The 17,708-nt window shown below is 49.0% G+C and overlaps 1 protein-coding gene and 1 non-coding gene across 2 annotated transcripts in view; one reads left to right on the top strand and one right to left on the bottom strand.

Moving 5' to 3' along the window:
• LOC147115028 (lethal(3)malignant brain tumor-like protein 4) overlaps positions 1 to 17,708 on the top strand; it is a 591,174-nt gene that overhangs the window by 299,639 nt on the left and 273,827 nt on the right. The window contains exons 16-17 of the mRNA XM_085993271.1: positions 2,779 to 2,893; positions 7,280 to 7,382. Coding sequence (XP_085849397.1) covers positions 2,779 to 2,893; positions 7,280 to 7,382 — 218 coding nt within the window. The remainder of the gene's footprint in view (positions 1 to 2,778; positions 2,894 to 7,279; positions 7,383 to 17,708) is intronic.
• On the bottom strand, positions 2,535 to 2,649 carry LOC147115029 (U6atac minor spliceosomal RNA). Its single transcript, XR_015079128.1, has one exon. It is a non-coding gene; the product is annotated as a U6atac minor spliceosomal RNA (small nuclear RNA).

Raw genomic sequence — 17,708 nt, 5'->3', positions numbered from 1 at the left:
TGAGAAGCTGTCAAACACTGACAATCTCTGTTGTTTGGTGAGTTCTTGTATTCAAGGCTCACCAAACCTATTTTGTGAGCAGAAAGCAGATGGCTGTTGCATCGGAGACTGCAGCAGCCATTCTGTCATCTCTGCCATTGAGATGCCGGAGCCTCTAGATTCCCAACGATTGAAGCCTGCAGGAAGAAACAAAGGTAATTAAACATTTTCTAACACTTTTCACTCACCTCCCATACTTACCGCTCCACACTTGCACCTATCACTCACCTCCATAGCGCACATTTGGACCCCTCCGACACCCGCAGATCCACTGCTCGCCTTGCCGACGTCGAGAAGCCCGCAACTCTGATGGAAAAATGGGGATAATCCTCTTAACTGCCTGGTAACTGCCTGTTAACATGCTGTTAAGTGGCTGTAATCCCCTTCCCGCCTCCAGGAGACGGGACCCGGCGCAGGTCAGGTACCCACCTTCTGGGAAGATGGCACAGAGGAGGGTTGGGGGCGGGATGGATACCCGCCCCCAGATTCTGCCATTTTCCTGGCAGTCCCGCCTCCAAACCCGCCTCCCCAGGGCTGGCAAAATCGCCCCCAAACTCATCTAAAATAAGCCAGGGAACACAAATGAACTTCTTTACGGTTAATTAAATTTGTAAAGCTTCACCTTGCTGCAGTGGAGAATTGAAAATTGCTGAGATTCCACCTGCTGACATTTAATCACTGACTCTGCTTGAGCAGTACGATTTTCTCCGTTGTTGCTCCTTGTGTAGATGTTAGTTAATCAATCTGAAACAATAATCTCATCATCTCTCCCCATTTAAAAAACAAACCATTAAAATGTCCAGATACAATTTTTTTTTCTGTGTGATCTTTTTAAAAAAAATTACTTATTCTGGAAATTAGGGAGGAGATTTTCTGGATGGTAATTTTAGTGCTCTAAAATGGTGGGGAAAAGCGCTGTGCCCCATTCTCAGTCCCAATCTGGCCAACGCCATCTTTGGAAAGGTCAGCGTGCGCTCCTGATTCAGCCGGTATTATGTAAATCGGCATTCTATGACGTACATAGGACCCCGATTGCCATTTTGGAACACAACTGGGCGAAGCCTGCACCATGCACCCTCTGCCCAAATGCATCTTTCATTCCGAAAGGGAGCCAAAAAGGAAAGCTGTTAATTATTTTTGTGCAGCCAGGAGGAGCAGGGGTGCTCTTCTGGACTCCACAAAAACAATGCGGGCTGCTGCTGCCCTGGGTTCCTCCCCCTTCTGCGAACGGCTCTCCCGGACCTAACTTGGTGCCAAACAGATTGGCTTCTGGGTTGCCTGATATTGCGTCGGCCGGGTGCTGGTGAGCTGTAGTGGGAGTCTCATTTAGTGGCCACAGCCCACTGGCTGTATGGTAATGAGGCCCTACCCTCAAAATGGACCGAGCCTCTGGTAGGCTACCCAATAGTTAAAATCTACCCCTATGAATGTAGGTAATATTAGGAAACTGATTGTGAGGAAACACTAGCCCTGATTTGTGGGTCCAAGAGTGGACCCACCAGAAGTATGCATGGCAGGAATTCCGTCTGCCTGATTGCAAGAGTGCTGCTGCTATAGAAATTTCCAGGGTCAGTTTAATTTTACATTGGTCTGATGGTCAGAGCTCACCACAAGGGGGTGGGCAATCATGCATCAACAGCTCTTAAATTGGTTTAACCTTTAAAAAGGCTGGAAGTATCTGCTGGGCCTTTTAATCTCACCAAAGGCTGTTTGAGTCCAAGAGGTGGCTGGCAATGGGGTCTGAGGGCTATAGATGGAGCGGTGCAGCACCCGAATACTGTTTCATGGCTGGTGAAGTAGACGTGCTGCTGCATGAGGTGGATACAGGAGGGTTGCCCTGTTTACCCGGGTAACCTCCACGGAGGATATGCCTGGCAGGAGGTGGCAGGCAAAGTCAATGCTACCTGCACTACTTGTAAGACCTGGAAATAAAAAATGTATAAGATGGCACATCTTAAAGATCTGATAAGGCAAGAGTACAGTTCTTTCCATTTATCAAGTATAACTGATATATGAATAACAAAAAGTTGCAGGGCAAGCTGTTGCATATATACTGCTGGCACATGCCAAGCACTCACAGCATTACTTTCATTACTACCGATGCATATCCATAGAGCACACAGTACAGGTATAAATTAGGCCTCTAATTGTTGAATGCCATGAGACTTCATGGGATCCAACATCAATGTTGAGGACTCCCAGGGCCACTCCTTCTTGACTGTATACCACTGTGCCACCACCTTTGGTGGGTCTGTCCTGCCGGTGGGATAGGATATACCCAGGGATGGTGATGGATGAGTCTGGGACATTGGCTGGAAGGTATGATTCTGTGAGCATGACTATGTCAGGCTGTTGCTTGACTAGTCTGTGGGAGTACCTTCACCACACGAACTGCAGTGGTTGAAGAAGGCGGCTCACCACCACCTTCTCAAGAGCAGTTAGGGATGGGCAATAAATGCTGGCCTTGTCAGTGAGGCCCACATCCCAGGAACGAATAAAAAAAGTGCTTTCCTGACTGCAATATCTGTCAGGATCTAAACTGGTGGGTGTGGTACTGAATTTCTGTCCCTATAAATGGAATTGCCACTCTTCTCAACTGTTGATCATTAAGTGGGTTAGTAATGGTGAGATTTCCTCCTTTAAATAATTAGGGATTTTAAAACTTTTATGCCTCCACTTTGGGTTTTCAAAAGTATAGTAAAAGTAAATATTGAATGCATTTTCCTTGTTTCCTTTCAGATCCATTTTGATGGGTGGAGTCACAATTACGATTCCTGGTTAGATGCAGATCACCATGACATTCACCCTGCTGGATGGTGTGCCAAGACAAATCACCCACTGCAGCCACCACTTAGTAAGGGAATTTAAAAAATAACTTCAGATTACATTTCATTTCATATTTAGAGGAACAAATATGTTTTGCATTCTACAAAAGATATGATGGTTGCCTGTACCATTCAGTTTAAATAAATCTTGACTTGTTAGTTAAGAAGGTACCATACCACATCAAGTGATACAACATCGCCATTGTCAAATTGCATGATTCAACCATGGGAGCTGATGACCCATCACTATCTGCCTTGGCATCCCTGCCAGCAAATGGCACCGTGTGGCAAATTACTAGGGAATGGCAATAAATTTTGGCTTTGTTCGCACCTTATTCTAATACTTCATCTACATGTCACCTGAGGACCTACTGTCCGAGATATAGATGCCTGCTGCAAAATATTATGAGCCTCTTCAGATGGAGGTGACCCTCTTGTCAAGGCACCAAGTCCTGTGATGGAAATAGGCTCCTTAACATCTTGGTTCTGTAAAGATGAAGATTTCTGCGGGAAACTTCTGCTCTTTCCTGCTGGCATAAGGGGAAGCAGCCTCTGAGGCACGTCAACCAGCTTCTCAATTTGACCAGGAACAGGTTCCTGCTGGCAATCAGTGGGAGAACGGACCCCATGGAATCATGAATATCATTAAATTCTTGAGGGCGATTCCACCAAATATCCTTCAGTCCCTTTGAGATGCTGCCCTGTATACTTTGCAATCCAGTTGACACTAACTTTTCCAGATGGTCCCCCAAGTCCTGCAGTCCGTTATTCAGTGCCTTTGCATGGAGTTCACTGACGTGCTTGGATTTCTCATGAAGCAGGAGAAAATTTGTAGATGCTCCTGCAGCTGCCACTTTCTCCAGGCTGCCCTGCAATGAGTTGAACTCCTCTAGGATGTTCGTGCACAGCATGGCAGTGGACTGCACCGCTATCCCAGCCTTTTGCCACATAGGATTACATTACATAGGATATACAGCACAGAAACAGGCCATTCGGCCCAACCAGTCCATGCCGGCGTTTATGCTCCACTTGAGCCTCCTCCCATCTTTCCTCATCTAACTCTATCAGTATAACCCTCTATTCCCTTCTCCCTCATATGCTTATCTAACCGACCTTTAAATGCATCTATACTATGTTCCACATTCTCACCACTCACTGGGTAAAGAAGTTTCTTCTGAATTCCTTATTTGATTTCTTGGTGGCTATCTTATATTGATGGCCTCTAGTTTTTCTCTTCCCCACAAGTGGAAACACTATCAAAACCTTTCATGATTTTAAAGACCTCTATTAGGAGACCTTTTCAAGAGAGAAGAGACCCAGCCTGTTCATCCTTTCCTGATAGGTATACCCTCGCATTTCTGGCATCATCCTTATAAATCTGTGCACCCTCTCCAGTGCCTCTATATCCTTTTTATAATATGGCGACCAGAATTGTACGCTGTACTCCAAGGTTCGATACAAGTTTAGCGTAACTTCATTACTTTTCAATTCTATCCCTCTAGAAATAAATCCTAGAGCTTGGTTTGTTTTTTTTATGGCCTTGTTAACCTGCATCAATACTTTTAGTGATTTGTGTATTTGCACTTTGAGATCCCTTTGCTCCTCTACCTGACTTAGATTCTTATTTTGAGAAATGACATTCTGAATCTCCATCTGTGTCTGATGCTCTGCTAGCATTGTTCTCTTCATGGCAAGACACCCAAGATCATCCAATGCATGGAGTTTTGTAAATATGAAAGTTGCTCCCTTCTGCTACTCTCTCTGAATTTTCCAGGCTCTCCTGGGGTGTCTGGGCCCCTGCTGGCGAGAGTCCCACCCCTGCCACGCCAACATTATTTAAAGTAGCTTACCATGGGATTTCTGATGGGGTCAGCCTTCTCCCCCACATTTACGGTGCTGGATTGGGGACCCAAAATTTTTCAGGCCTAAACCACAATCATTAAATCCTTAGTGTGGGCACATCAGTGTGCATTGACTAATCATAGTAAACTATGCATCTCTGTCTGTCATGACACCTGCAGCAGTTGAGAAAAAGAAACCAAAAAGCAATAAAGTTGCTGATGTAAAAAGACTACTGAGCACTTGGTTTGAGTATAAAACAAGACTTTAATCAATTGTTTCACAACCATGAGATTCTAGTTACATCACTAGTTCCTGGTTCCAAAAACGTCCTGAACAAGCTGGGCCCACGCCCGAGTATTTATACTCCTTGGACAGCGCCACCAGCTGGCTGCGCAGTGTTATTTCATGAGTCATTTCTCCATGAATGATAAGATTCATGACAGTTCCCATTAAGCATTATCAAAAATAATAGAGGCACAGGATGGATTTCAGGCTTTAATCCCGAAGTTCAGATGTTGACAAGTGCTCAGCTCTTTCCATTTTGTGATTTAAAAAAAGAATTTGTTTATAGGATGTGGGTGTCGCTGGCAAAACCAGCATTATTGCAGATCCCTAACTGCCCTTGAGAAGGTGGTGGTGAGCCACCTTCTTCAACCACTGCAGTCCATGTGGTGAAAGTACTCCCACAGTGCTGTTAGGTAGGGAGTTCCAGGATTTTGACCCAGCGATGATGAAAGTTCGGCGACATATTTCTAAATCAGGATGGTGTATGACCTGGAGGGGAACTTGGAGGTGGTGGTGTTCCCAATCGCCTGCTGCCTTTGTCCTTCTAGGTGGAAGAGGTCGCGGGTTTGGGAGGTGCTGCCGAAGAAGCCTTGGCGAGTTGCTGCAATACATCTTGTAGATGGTACACACTGCAGCCACGGTACGCCGGTTGTGGAGGGAGTGAATGTTTAAGGTGGTAGATGGGGTGCCAATCAAGCGGGCTGTTTTGTCCTGGATGGTGTCGAGCTTCTTGAGTGTTGTTGGAGCTGCACTCATCCAGGCAAGTGGAGAATATTCCATCACACTCCTTACTTGTGCCTTGTAGATGGTGGAAAGGCTTTGGGGAGTCAGGAGGTGAGACACTCGCCACAGAATACCTAGCCTCTGACCTGCTCTTGTTGCCACAGTATTGATGTGGCTGGTCAAAGGTGACCCCCAGGATGTTGATGGTGGGGGATTTGGCGATGGTAATGCCGTTGAATGTCAAGGGACGGTGGTTACACTCTCGCTTGTTGAAGATAGTCATTGCCTGGCACTTCTGTGGCTCAAATGTTACCTGCCACTTTTCAGCCCAAGCCTGAACATCATCCAGGTCTTGTTGCATGCGGGCATGGACTGCTTCATTATCTGAGGAGTTGTGAATGGTGCTGAACACTGCAGTCATCAGTGAACATCCCCATTTCTGACCTTGTGTTGGAGGGAAGGCCACTGATGAAGCAGTTGAAGATGGCTGGGCCTAGGACACTGCCCTGAGGAACTCCTGCAGCGATGTCCTGGGGCTGTGATGATTGACCTTCAACCACCACAACCATCCTCCTTTGTGCTAGGTATGACTCCAGCCAGTGGAGAGTTTTCCCCCCGATTCCCGTTGACTTCAGTTTTATAAGGGCTCCTTGATGCCACACTCAGTCAAATGCTGCCTTGATGTCAAGGGCAGTCACTCTCACCTCACCTCTGGAATTCAGCTCCTTTGTCCATGTTTGGACCAAGGTCGCAATGAGGTCGGGAGCCGAGTGGTCTTGGCGGAACCCAAACTGAGCATCAGTGAGCAGGTTATTGGTCAGTAAGTGCTGCTTGATAGCACCGTTGATGACACCTTCCATCACTTTGCTGATGATTGAGAGTAGACTGATGGGGCAGTAATTGGCCGGATTGGATTTGTCCTGCTTTTTGTGGACAGGACATACGTGGGCAGTTTTCCACATTGTCGAATAGATGCCAGTGTTGTAGCTGTACTGGAACAGCTTGGCTAGAGCCGCGGCTAGTTCTGGAGCACAAGTCTTTAGCACGATAGCCGGGATGTTGTCGGGCCCATAGCCTTTGCTGTATCCAGTGCGCTCAGCTGTTTCTTGATATCACGTGGAGTGAATTGAATTGGCTGAAGACTGGCTTCTGTGATGGTGGGGACCTCAGGAGGAGGCCAATATGGATCATCCACTCAGCACTTCTGGCTGAAGATGCCATCAGAAGCCCTTGCTATGATTACTATCCTGCAGTTGCTCTACATCATTGTGCTTACATTTACTTAACAGACTTTAGAGTTTCCCGACATTCACTCCTAACATACACTCAGTCAAAAAACCAAATTAATCCCCCACACAAAATTAAAACTGTATCTATATATATTTTTTAAAGTTACCGGGCAACAATTTCAAGGCTGTGGTCTAATCTTGACAGTTCGAAACCATCCAAACCTTACTCTTGTGGTTTATTATATGGCCTGAATTCCAGGAGATTAATATTTGTTGTGTAAGTTACAATACTTTTGCATCAGCTGTGGTTTTTATGTCTTTATTTTTCCCTTTCAGCTTCACAAGTCCTTGTTGCAGCTCCGAGTCCGGGACGATGTCCAACACCTGGATGCAAAGGTGTTGGACACATCAAAGGTGCCCGATACACAGGTCATCATAGGTGAGTGATAACTGCCTTCAGCTCTTTCAGACATGGGACAGCATTTTGAATGCTTCTTGATGTTTTCAAAATAGTGTGCAAATTAGCAGTGTTCCTCCTTTTACACTGGATTAACATTGGCATGGCTGCAGACTAGGTACAGCGGTTTGCAGATTGCGTCCAAACATCAAGACCCAATTTCCCTTGCTGTGTAAACCAAAATGATGAGCTGCTGTAGCACCCCAATTTGCATATTTAAGCAGCCTCCTGCCGGAAATAGGTCAGCGGGCTGCTCACCCATTTACAGGCCCATATGAAAACTGCGTCAGTGAGGCTGAGGTACCTCTCCCCTACCCATCCCCCTTCACCTGTCCCCCCTCCCCCCACACCATTTTCAAATGCTGGTTACCATTTTTTGGGTGAGAAATGGGCAGCGGGCAGTTGAACATCACCCCCAATTTTTATTTTCTGGCATTATTTGACAGTTTTGGGGAAGTACTCCACAGCTATGGGTGCTGCGGGGTGAGGTGTGAAAAAAGCGGGATGGTGGTGGTGGGACAGGGTGTTGAGATCTGGGACTATTGGGAACGACAGGGTTTCTTGTACAGTATTTGAGAGCAGTGTGGTGGGGCGGGGAGATGGGTGTGGGGAGTTCCATGGTCTGGAACTACTGGGAGTGATGTTCTGGAAGCTCGTGGCAATGCTCTATTTCTGGTTGTAGGAGCAGCTCACCTGCAGAGAGGAGGGAAAGAACACCAGTGGTTGGGTTTAGCAAGCCAGGCAACAGGATGAAGTGGAAGAGGAGGAAAGCTAGGATGCTGGGGATATATAGAGGCAGGGCAGGAGCAGCAAGAGGTGGCAAGGAGGGCAGGCCAGGAGCAGGGTGAGGCACTAGGAGCCAGTGGTGGCAGGCAGCAGGAGTTTGCTTCATAGAATCATAGAATGGTTTTGGCATGAAAGACGGCCATTTGGCCCGTTGAGCCCATGCTGGCTCTCTGCAAGAGCACTTCAGCTAGTCCTACTCCCCCGTCCTTTCCATGTAGCCCTGCAATTTTTTTTCCTTTAGGTACTTATCCAACTCCCTTTTGAAAGCCATGATTGAGTCTGCCTCCACCACCCTCTCACGCAGTGCATTCCACATGCTAACCACTCGCTGAGTAAAAAAAGTTTTTCCTCATGTCGCCTTTGGTTCTTCTGCCAATCACCTTAAATCTGTGTCCTCTGGTTCTCGACCCTTCTGCCAATGGGAACAGTTTCTATCTACTCTGTCCAGACCCCTCATGATTTTGAACATCTCTATCAAATATCCTCTCTATCTTCTCTGCTCTAAGGAGAACAACCCCAGTTTCTCCAGTCTATCCACGTAAGTCCCTCATTCCTGAAATCTTTCTTGTAAATCTTTTCTGCACCCTCTCTAAGGCCTTCACATCCTTGCTAAAGTGCGGTGCCCAGAATTGGACACAATACTCCAGTTGAGGCCGAACCAGTGTTTTATACAGGTTCATCATAATTTGCACACTTTTGTACTCTATGGGCTGGATTTTGATACTGGAGGCGTGTAGGAGGCGGGACTACAACTTTCAGGGTTGTAGTCCCGCCTCTATCGAGTTGTGGCCAACCCACGTGATTTTTACTTGATTGACCTCGTTGAGCCCGCCCAGCGGGCTCAGCAGGCCAATTAAGGGCCACCCGGCAACAGGTGACGTCACAGATTGACATTTCATCTGTCAAGAGCTTTTGACAGATGAAATATCAGCGTTTGACAGCTCTTTGAAGCTGTCAAACACTGGTAATCTGTACTCCAAGTTAATTCCTTCCTCTCAGGCTGATTTAGAGAGCTCGCCAGAACAGAAAGCTGAATGCTGCAACTTTTGACAGCTTGCGGCCATTCTGCTTTCTGTGCCAGTGAGATGAGGGACTCCCGAGACCTGAAGGAAGGAAGGCTGTAAAGGTAAGTAAAAGTAATTAAACTTCTTTAAACACTTTACACACACCAAACACACCCACCTCTGCACTCATGCACCCATCACTCACCTGAACACCGGACATTTCGAACCCTCCAAGTCCTTCAGCCCGACAGTTCGCTTCGCTAACTTGGCGTGGTTTGGAGCCATCGGGAAACCCACACTTCAGGAATAAAAATAGGGATTAGGCTAAAAACTGCCTGTTAACTACCTGTTAACAGGCAGTTAATTGGCACTGATCCCCTTCCTGCCTCGGGGAGGCAGGTCCCAGCACAGGTCGGGTATCCGCCTCCTTTGAAACTGGCATGGAGGCGGGTTGGGGGCGAGATGGGTTCGTGCCCCCCGATTTTGAGATTTTAACCCCCCACCTGCCTCCAATCCCGCCTCCACGGCCCAATGAAAATCCTGCCCTATACCCCTATTCATGAAGCCCAGAATCCCATAAGCTTTGTTAACTGCTTTCTCAACTTGCTGGGCCACCTTCAATGCTTTGTGCACATATACCCCTAGGTCTCTCTGTTCAAACACCCCCTTTAGGATTGCACTCTTTAGTTTATATTTCCTCTCTTCATTCTTTCTACCAAAATGTATCACTTCGCACTTTTCTGCGTTAAATTTCATCTGTCACATGTCCGCCCATCCCACCAGCCTCTTGAAGTCTATCATTATCGTCCTCACTGTTCATTATACTTCCAAGTTTTGTGTCATCTGCAAATTTTGAAATTGTGCCCTGTACACTCACGCCCAAGTCATTAATAATATATAGCAAGAAAAGCAGTGGCCCTAGAACTGATCCCTGGGGAACACCATTGTATACCTTCCTCCAGTCTGAAAAACAACTGTTCACCAATACTATCTTTCCTGTCACTTAGCCAATTCCGTATCCATGCTGCCACTGTCCCTTTTATTCCATGGGCTTCAACTTTGCTGGCAAGCCTCTTATGTGGCACTTTGTCGAACGTCTTTTGGAAATCCATATACACTACGTCAACCGCATTGCCCTCATCAACCCTCTCTGTTACCTCATCAAAAAACTCGATCAAGTTGGTTAAACACGATTTGCCTTTAACAAATCCGTGCTGGCTTTCCTTAATTAATCCACACTTGTCCAAGTGACTGTTAACTTTGTAACTGATTAACTTTGTAACTGATTATTGTTTCTAAAAGCTTCCCCACTACTGAGGTTAAACTGACTGGCCTGTAGTTGCTGGATTTATCTTTACACCCTTTTCTGAACAAGGGTGTAACATTTGCAGTTCTCCAGTCCTCTGGCACAACCCTGTTTCTAAGGAGGATTGGAAGATTATGGCCAGTACCTCCGCGATTTCTTCCTTCACTTCCCTCAGCGTCCAAGGATGCATCCCATCCGGCCCTGGTGACTTATCTACTTTAAGTGCAGCCAGCCTTTCTAGTACCTCCTCTTCATCAATTGTTATCCCACCCAGTATCTCCTCTACCTCCTCCTTCACTATGTCTGTGACAGCATCTTCTTCCTTTGTGAAGACAGATGCAAAGTACTCATTTAGCACCTATACCCTCTGCCTCCATGCGTAGGTCTCCTTTTTGGTTCCCAATCAGCCCCACCCCTCCTCTTACTACCCGTTTACTAATAATATGCCTATAGAAGACTTTTGGATTACCTTTTATGTTAGCTGCCATTCTATTCTCATACCCTCTCTTTGCCCCTCTTATTTTCTTTTTCACTTCTCTGAACTTTCGATATTTAGCCTGATTCTCAGATGTATTCTCGACCTGACATCTGTCATATGCGCTCTTTTTCTGCTTCATCTTATTCTCTATCTCTTTCGTCATCCAGGGAGGTCTAACGTTAGTTGCCCTACCTTTCCCCCTAGTGAGAATGTACCTCAACTGTACCCATACTATTTCCTCTTCAATTTCATTGGCCAGACTTTTACAGCCCTTAGACATGTGATGCTGCGAAGAACAGTGCCATCAGCCTTGGAGATGCAAATCAAGTACTCGGAGGACTCAGTGCTGGAACTAGGCATGTGGGAAGAATGAGCCAATCAAATAGGCTTAGAAATAACAAGTTTTAGTGTGACAGACATGATGAAAAACGTATGCCAGTAAAACTTGAGAGGAAATGTTACACTTACAGGAAGTGCTTGCTGTATGTAATAACTTTTAATATATTACGAGCAATAAATCTCCTGTGGCATGAGTCAGAGAATATGCTTCTTTATAACAATAACAGTGTTGTGTCATTATCAAGGCCACTGACTTATGGTGACTGAATAAGTAAAATTTTGTTCTATAAAATGAATAGAATGTGACAGGGCAAGTGTTATAAGAAGTACGCTTGAATCTTACAGAAAGTGCACGCCACACAAAAACATTTAATATAGATGATTGAATGGATGGCTGGCATGCCACCATGAATGCTGGCATTTCAACACCGCTATTGTGCTGAGCTGGTAGTAATTAGTACCAGTACAGTGGATAGTTAGGACATTATTATTGTTGTGGTGCTGGTTCAAGCCCATACCTGCACTCGTTGCCTAAGTGATGTGACTCTGAAACTTGGGGGGGAATTTGAATATCAAGGAGCACCTGGTTTTGGGTGTGTGTGTCGGGGGGTGAAAACAGGGAAAAATGCAAGCGCATCAGGAAGCCGGCTCCAACCCACTGACTTCTGCGTTTAACTGGAACATGTTAGGCTGCCTGTGCGCAAACGCCTTGGAAGAGGCAGATTGTCTGTTGATATATGCTAATCACTCAATTGGAGCGATAATTCAACTGACTTTCAAATTTAACGGCGCATCCATGAGATTCCCAGGCTTCCTGAAACTCGCCAGTGAAAGCAAGGCGAGAATACAATGACAATTGAGGGATCTGAGTCAATCTCATGGAAATACTGCACAAAACACTCAGTACTCACAGCTGCATTCTTAAGTGCTAGTGGGAAAGGGATTGTTCACTGCACTTTTGCTCAGAGTTTGCTCTCTACACTTTGAAGGTTTTCTGAATCACATCAAGATGGGTGGCGCTTTAGTTGCCTTAGATTGGACTTCAGACGAGGAGCAATATGACCAGCACCAACAGCACCCTGCTGTTGAGAGACCTGTGGCTGGATATCAGAGAGGGGACCAGCAGTAATAGTAGCCTGCTGTTGAGAGACCTGTAGCTGGATATCAGAGAGGGGACCAGCAGAGGGGTGCAGCATGCAGGAGGCACTATCTGTGACACAGGGTCTACAGGCAGAGGCTGAGTTTCCTTGACATATCGGAACAGCAGTGCTTCAGGAGGCTATATCTGCAGATATATGCAGCCTGCTAGAAGAAGACCTGCTGTCTGCTGGACCTGGTGGCCACGCGTTACCAGTGGCTGTCAAATTCACCACCGCCCTCAATTTCATTGCCTCTGGATCCTTCTAGGGCTCTGCTGGAGACATATGCAGGATCTCCCAGTCAGCGGCCCACAAATGCATAAGTCTGATGGGTTGTTTGGCAGGGCCAGCAATTATGTGAACTTTGCCTGCGCTGACACCAGTCAGAATGAGTGGGCGCTCGCTTTGCGGCTCTGGCTGGCTTCCCACAGGTGCTGGGCATTATCAATTGTACATACGTGCCTATCCGGGCACCCCCAGATTAACCAGGAGTATTCATGAACCTCAAGGACTTCCACTCCATCAATGTGCAGCTGCTGTGCAAGCACAAAAAGATATTTCTGCAGGTGTGCGCAAGATTCCTGGAGAGCTGCTTTTGTCCTGCGGCAGTCCAAGCTCCCTGATGTCTTAAGACCTGGAAGCACACTTAAGGGGTGGCTGCTAAGAGACAAGGGATACCTACTTCAAACTTGGCTGATGTGACCCGACAGAAACCCAACCAATGAAGCCCAACAGAACTACAGTGAATGCCATATGAACACCAGATGTGTGATCGAACAAGCGTTCGGCATGCTGAAAATTCGCTTCAGGTGCCTAGACAGATCTGGAGGCGCCCTTCAGTACACACCAGCCAGAATGCCCAGATTTGTCATGGTGTTCTGCACTCTGCACAGCATTGTGTAGCAGCGAGGTTGGACTAGCAGGAGGAACAAGGCGCAGAGCGCAGATCCTCTTCAGACAATTCTGAGGATGAGGAGGTAGACGAGGAGGAAGAAGATGATGAGGGCAATACACCACCAGCTGCTCACATTGCTTTTTTTAAAATTCATTCACGGGTTGTGGGCGTAGCTGGCAAGGCCAGCATTTTATTGCCCATCCCTAATTGCCCTTGAGAAGGTGGTGGTGAGCCGCCGCCTTGAACCAATGCAGTTGCAAGAAGTATTAGAAATAGCAAGGGCACAGAATGTACTCTGAGTGGGGGACTTCAATGTCCATCACCAAGAGTGGCTCGGTAGCACCACTACTGTCCAAGCTGGCCAAGTCCTGAAGGACATAGCTGCCAGACTGGGCCTGCAGCAGATGTTCATAGTCATAGAGTGTGGCCTAGAAATTCGGTTGGTAGCGCCGGCGCTGAGCGCCTAAAGAGACCTAGAATTGGGGCGATACCCTATGTTGGGGCGTTCGCTATGAAGATAGCGACAACTCAGATATTGACTATACATTTAGCGCCTGCGCTAAGGGCGCGCGCAAGCAGATCATGACGTCATTTCAGTGTGCAACGCCCTTTAGGAGCGCCTGAGCGCATATTGGGTGGCGCCCGGAGCCTTAACGCCTAGCGCTATTAGTGACAGTTCGAGGGAGGGCTAGCAGGCCCTTCTCGGAGTAGGGGGGCGCTATTTAAAGGGGACAGCTCTAGTGCAGAATCTTCAGCCACTTGGCCTGCTCATTGCGATCGTTGCTGGATAGAGTTGGCGAGCTACTGTGGTGCGGAGTTTTGGGAATTTAGCTTTAGAGTACTTGGGACCTTCAAACCTGTCCGAAGCACTTGCAGCACTACACCTAAAAGCCTTTTGACCAACTGGCATCGGAATGGGAGCTTCTTTGGAGGGCGACGGCCTCATCGCCCAACACTGTGAAGGGGCAGAGAGACGGCGGGAGAGAGGGCCGGGATTGGCCAGAAGGAGGAGGGGCAATGGAGGTCGGCCAATCCGACGGGATGTTGCGAGGGTCTTTAGGCAGCAGGTGACAAGCCTTGACATGTCGGAGGAGCAGTGTTTGGGAAGGCTCCGATCCTGGAGGGACATTGTTACTGATCTGTGCCACCTGCTTGGTCAGGATCTGCAGCCGCGTGAACGGTGCAGAACCTCTCTGTCCGTGATCGCTAAACTGACTGATGGCCTCAATTTTTATGCCAACGGATCCTTTCAGTCAGCCATTGGGGACATTGCGACTGTCGCTCAGGTTGCAGTCCACTGTTGCATCCGGCAAGTTACAGATGCCCTTTATAGGCGAAGGCGTCAATTCATGACCTTCCCTCTGACGCTGCACAAGCAGGCGGAGCGCGCGCAGGGTATCGCTTCTATTGCGGACTTCCCCATGGTGCAGGGGGCGACTGACAGCACACACGTGGCTTTGAGGGCGCCATGCCATCATCCTTAGGACTTCCGCAACCGCAAGGGGTTCCACTCCCTCAACATGCAGCTGGTCTGTGACCACCGCCAAATCATCATGGCAGTCACCGCGCATTTCCCAGGGTGCAGCCACGATGCCTTTATCCTGCGGTTGCCCTCAGTTTGTAACCTTTTTGAGGGGCTGGCTCAAAGACGAGGCTGGCTTACTGGGGACAAAGGCTATCCTCTCTGGCCATGGCTGATGACAACACTCCGTGTGGCCGACACCCCAGCAGAAGAGCTGATCAGCAGCGGCCATCAGGCGACCAGGCACAGTAAACAGCACACTATTGGTGTTGTCAAAAAGCGTTTCCGATGTCTGGAACATTCGGGGGGATCCCTGCAGTACTCGCCGCAGCAAGTGGGACACATCGTCGTCGTCTGCTGCATGCTCCACAACTTGGCGAATCGACGCACCCAGCCAATTCCAGCTGTCCCTCAATGACCAGCAGAGCAGGCGGAGGAGGAGGAGTATGAGGAGGAGGAGGAGGAAGAGCAGGTGGAGGAGGAGGAGGAGGAGGAAGAGCAGGTGGAGGAGGAGGAGGAGGAGGAGGAAGAGCAGGCGGAGGAGGAGGAGGAGGAGGAAGAGCAGGCGGAGGAGGAGGAGGAGGAGGAGGAGGAGGAAGAGCAGGTGGAGGAGGAGGAGGAGGAGGAAGAGCAGGCGGAGGAGGAGGAGGAGGAGTATGAGGATGAGGAGGAGGAAGAGCAGGCGGATGAGGAGGAGGAGGAGGAGGAAGAGCAGGCGGAGGAGGAGGAGGAGGAGGAGTATGAGGAGGAGGAAGAGCAGGCGGAGGAGGAGGATGAGGAGGAGGAGGAGGAGGAAGAGCAGGCGGAGGAGGAGGAGGAGGAGGAAGATGGAAGGGCTGCTGAAAGTGGAAGGGCCATACGTCAGAGGCTCATCAGGACTCGTTTCGAGACCCCTGCGGCGGAATGATGAGAGTCTTAACTCATGCGCACTTTGGATGTTTAACGGCCTCTGAATGCCAGCATCACTGAAAGTAGTCACATGCACCATGCCACATTGAAACTTCTGTTTATTGGCACAAAAGTCTTTCATTACAGCTAAACAACGTAATGTCAACAGAAACCATAAGTTACAAAATAACTGTGAACTCTTCGGCAAAACTCAACAAACCTTCTGCAAATATAACAACAAGTGAGGGTGTCCTTGAATTTGGACAAAGAAACGTCTCAGCACCTCCCTCTACAACTGGCCCCTTGAGGGAGAACGACTTCTCTTTTGCGCCCGGCCCCTTCCCTCCCTGCTGCTCCTACATAATTGGACCCCAGTGGCGGGTTCAAGGCTGGGGGATGCCTGCTGACTGTGTGGAAGCGCAGAAGCCCCTGAGGTACGGCCTGACCGGCCTCTGGGCTTGGAGGGTGCGGACGCAGGATGCTTGATGTGACCATGGCTGGAAGCAGTGTGCTCTGCAGGTGGTGGCAGCTGCAATGCAGACGTCCCAGCACTGGCATGTGCAATGGTCTCCTGCCGAGAGAGGACACCTGCACCATGGTCGGATGACACACTGGCTATCTGAGGGGAGCGGCTCGGCTCATCCGCCACAATCACATGCTCCACTGATTCCTGGCCTTGTATGGGACTGGAAGGGCCCGGGGTGATCCTAACTGATGCAGAGAGGGTGGCTGCAGTGAGAGATCACGTTGCCTCAATCTGGGTGTGGAGGAGCCCAGCAAGTGACTGCGTGGCAACAGTGAGGACCTGTGTGCCAGGTGCCAGTGCTTTGGAGAAGCCCTGGACAGTTCTTCCCATTGCTTCGGACAAGGCAGGTGCCGACCGCTCCACTGCCTCGGACAAGCCCTGGACAGACCTTTCCAGGGATTGTCCGAAGCCCTGAACAGTCCTTTCCATAGCCGACTCAAAGCCGTGGACAGTCCTCTCCATTGTTGGGCTGAAGCCCTGGATAGTTCTGTCCATTGTTGCCCCGAAGCCCTGGATAGACCTGTCCATTGTTGCCCCGAAGACCTGGAGAGTCCTGTCCATTGTTGCCCCAAAGCCCTGGAGAGTCCTCTCCATTGTTGCCCCGAAGTCCAACATACTCTTAGCCAATGAATCTATTGACTCAGGCATCTTCTCCACTGCAGCCATCAGCTCCGTGTGTCTGACCCGGGCCTGTTTGCTCATTTCAGCCAGGCGACGCACCTCATCTGCACTCTGTGCAGCAGTCATCACTTCCTGCCTTGCCCTCCGGGGCGACGGTGGCCGAACTTGCCTATCCCCCGTGCGTTGCTGCATGCCGCTTGGTCCGGCAACTGGTTCATCCTCAGAGCCCCCCCCCCCCTCCCCTCCAGGGGACTACTATCCCCAGTCTGTAGATGTGTCCGCTCCCCGGATTCTGCAACGGCTGGTCCGGATTCCTCCTGCTCCTCGCCTCCGGTGGCACTGGCACTGGCAGCTTCAGTGCGTTGAGCCCGAGTTGGTGCTGCTTCATCTGAAAGTGGGGAGGTGGAAGAGTGGCTTTAGCAAAAGGACAGGTTTGCTGAAAGGCATGCCACATTGCGGCAAGGCTCTGACATGGCTGCACACTGAGGATGCATGCTGGCGGGGGGACCAAGTGGAAGGCAACAGGTGAAAAAGGTGAGAGTCTTACCCTCGCTGTCGGAAATGGGGTCGGCAGATGCAGTGGTCACAGGAGCAGACAGACGTCCTCCAAGTATCTGGTGCACTCTCTCCTCCAGATCCGTGAGAGTGACCACTTGTGGAGGTCCGCCACCGGTTCGACGCTGCTCCTTTCGGATCGTCGCCAGCTTGGACTGCAGGGGAAAGAAGGGGAAGTCCTGTAACATGATGCCTTGAGACATCATCGCATGCCCCCCATGGTGAAAGAGCCCTTACATGAGGCCTTGA

The sequence above is a fragment of the Somniosus microcephalus genome, chromosome 7, assembly GCF_052327205.1.
Source record: "Somniosus microcephalus isolate GS21.2 chromosome 7, FLI_Smic_1.0, whole genome shotgun sequence".
Taxonomy (NCBI): domain Eukaryota; kingdom Metazoa; phylum Chordata; class Chondrichthyes; order Squaliformes; family Somniosidae; genus Somniosus; species Somniosus microcephalus.
Note: the sequence above shows the minus strand (reverse complement) of the source record. Positions and strands in the feature narration are given on the sequence as shown.